Source organism: Uranotaenia lowii, chromosome 3 (genome assembly GCF_029784155.1).
Source record: "Uranotaenia lowii strain MFRU-FL chromosome 3, ASM2978415v1, whole genome shotgun sequence".
NCBI lineage: Eukaryota > Metazoa > Arthropoda > Insecta > Diptera > Culicidae > Uranotaenia > Uranotaenia lowii.
Genome location: NC_073693.1, coordinates 132232043 through 132234677, shown reverse-complemented (window position 1 = coordinate 132234677; position 2635 = coordinate 132232043). Strand labels below are relative to the sequence as shown.

The 2635-nt window shown below is 38.4% G+C and overlaps 1 protein-coding gene across 1 annotated transcript; it reads left to right on the top strand.

Moving 5' to 3' along the window:
* LOC129756328 (charged multivesicular body protein 6) lies at positions 1–2635 on the top strand. Its single transcript, XM_055753178.1, has 4 exons — positions 1–227; positions 297–406; positions 1967–2385; positions 2442–2635. Exons 1-4 carry the CDS (start codon positions 159–161, stop codon positions 2468–2470), a joined length of 627 nt encoding a protein of 208 aa, XP_055609153.1. The 5' UTR covers positions 1–158; the 3' UTR covers positions 2471–2635.

Here is a 2635-nt window from a genome sequence, read left to right as displayed (position 1 = left end):
TTTCAAAACAAAAACAAAAAGAGTCATCCTCCCGTTTACAAGATTCGCAGAACAAAAGCTTATTAATATAATATTAATTTAATATAGTTTTCTTACCAATTTATGTTTAAAAATTAAGTGTTACTTGTTAGGAATAGTTAAAGTTTGTCTTACCGACAATGGGAAACCTGTTTGGAAAATCATCCAGCAAGGCCAGCCGTGTTACCGAACAGGACAAAGCAGTTCTGGTATTGCATCTTTTTGCTTTTATTTAAATATGTAAGAATTGAACCAATATTTTTTTTAATTCATTTCAGCAATTGAAACAACAAAGAGATAAATTGAAACAGTATCAAAAGCGGATAGAGCTTGAATTGGAGAAAGATCGCGAAATGGCCAAGAAATGTTTGGCAACTGGAAGAAAAGAGTAAGTTTATTTTATACTAGCTGATCCCATACGAACTCCGTTTCGCTTTCAACTTGGAATATGTTATGAACAGTTTGTATGAAAGCCAATTGCCAAGCATTTTCCAGATGCACTTCTGAATTCATTGTTAAGTTATAATTGCAAAAATATTGGTCGATCACTTTGTCTGTCGTCTGCTACTAAATTTGAAATAAAAAATCCTTTGACCGTGCCAAAAAACCACGTGTATAAATTTCGACTCGATCATTTAACAACGCAATTATTGCCAAAAAGCTAAACCCCTTTCGGAGGCTCTTATACAATCTTTGATGACTGAAATCGATTGCCCTTCCTTCAAAACTCCCGTGTGCAAATTTTCAAAGCAATCCATTGAATAATAACGTCAATATTGCTAAAAACAGTGAAAAACTTATTTATATGGACGACCCCTTTCGTCGACCCCTGGCAAAGCATTTGACATCTGAAATCGGTTGCTCGTCCCTGAAAACTACCGTGTGCAAATTTTCATCCCAATCCGATGTAAAATAACGACGATTTGGCAAAAATATTGAAAGGTTTATATGGACAACCCCCTTTGCAGGCCCCTTACACTGAATTTAATACCTGAAATCCATTGCTCATCCCTCAAAACTCTCGTGTACCAATTTTCGTCTGAATCCGATGTATAATAACGACAATATCGCATCAACAGTGAATAGTTAATATGGACGACCCCTTTGGCCGACCCCTGATTTTAGTTCGGATAGGTGAAATCAGTTGTTTGTCCCTAATAACTCCTATGTGCAAATTTTCATCCCAATCCGATGTATAAAAACGTCAATATCACTAAGATACTGGAAATTTAATATGGACGACCCTTTTGCCGGCCCCTTACACTAAATTTGATACCTCAAATCGATTGCACGTCACTCAAAACTATCGTGTACCAATTTTAAACTGAATACGATGTATAATAACGTCAATATCGCAAAAACAGCGAACAGTTAATATGGACGACCCCTTTGGCTGTCCCCTTACAAAAAATTTGACACCTGAAATCGATTGCTCGTCTTTCAACACACTCAACACACACTGCAAATTTTCAACACAATCCGACGAAAAATAACGTCAATATCGCGAAAACAATATTTGTCTTGTATGGACGACCCCCTTCAGAAGGGGTCATCCGAAAATCTGAAAACTTTTTTCATCCTTCCTGGTCCTAATGAGTATCCATGCCAAATTTCAGCTCTCTAGCTCTTAAGACGGCTGAGTCTATAGAGGACAAACAAACAAACAAACAAACATACAGAAATTGCTTTTTATATATATAGATTCGAATATTGTAATTTTTATGAGTAAAACCTCGTTCACATTCGGCAACTTGAACTGATGCATGTCTCAAGTCTCCCGACTAGTGTGGGAAAACTTTTGCTCCTTTCAGCAACCATAAACATGTCTCATCAGCCAAATGTTGACGAAGATTAACGATAGCCTTCTCGCTATTTTAATCTAGCATTTTTGGATGCCATCTACAATCCAGTTTGAATACTTATTTGGAAACATCAATTTCGTTTTCAGACGCGCCAAAACGCTGCTACGCAAAAAGAAGTACCAGGAAAAACTTCTATCGAATACCGATGCCCAGCTAGAAACAATTGAAAAATTGGCGGCCGATATCGAGTTTGCCCAAGTTGAGGCCCAAATCGTGCAAGGTCTGAAGGCCGGTAACGAAGCCCTCAAAAAGGTCAATGAAATGCTATCTATCGATGAGGTCGAACGAATTATGGACGAAACACGGGAAAGCATCGAGAAGCAACAGGAAATCGATGCCCTCCTGAATGGAGTATTGACCGAAGAGGACGAGGACGAGGTGCTAGCCGAGCTGGAACAGCTGATCGGAACCGGCGAAGCCTCAGCTGCCCCAGCCGAAGAAGATTTACAGCTGCCCGATGTCCCGCAGGATGAACTCGTTCGGGAGAAGAAGCAGAAAGAAAAAAGTATAAATCGATTTTTAAATGTTCGATTTCTTTATTAATTTTTCTCTATTCCACAGAAGCGGAGAAAGTTGCCCTGGAGGCGTAAGATGATGTTACCGACTTCATATAGCAGGCAATTGGCAGAAACGGGCTAGAGCTTTATCTGTGTGTGATGCAATGCTTTCGTGGTAAGTACGTTCCTTTTTATCTAAAGGAGGTTGTCTATATTGTATACAGTTTTAAAGAATATAATTTTATTCTAACATCATAA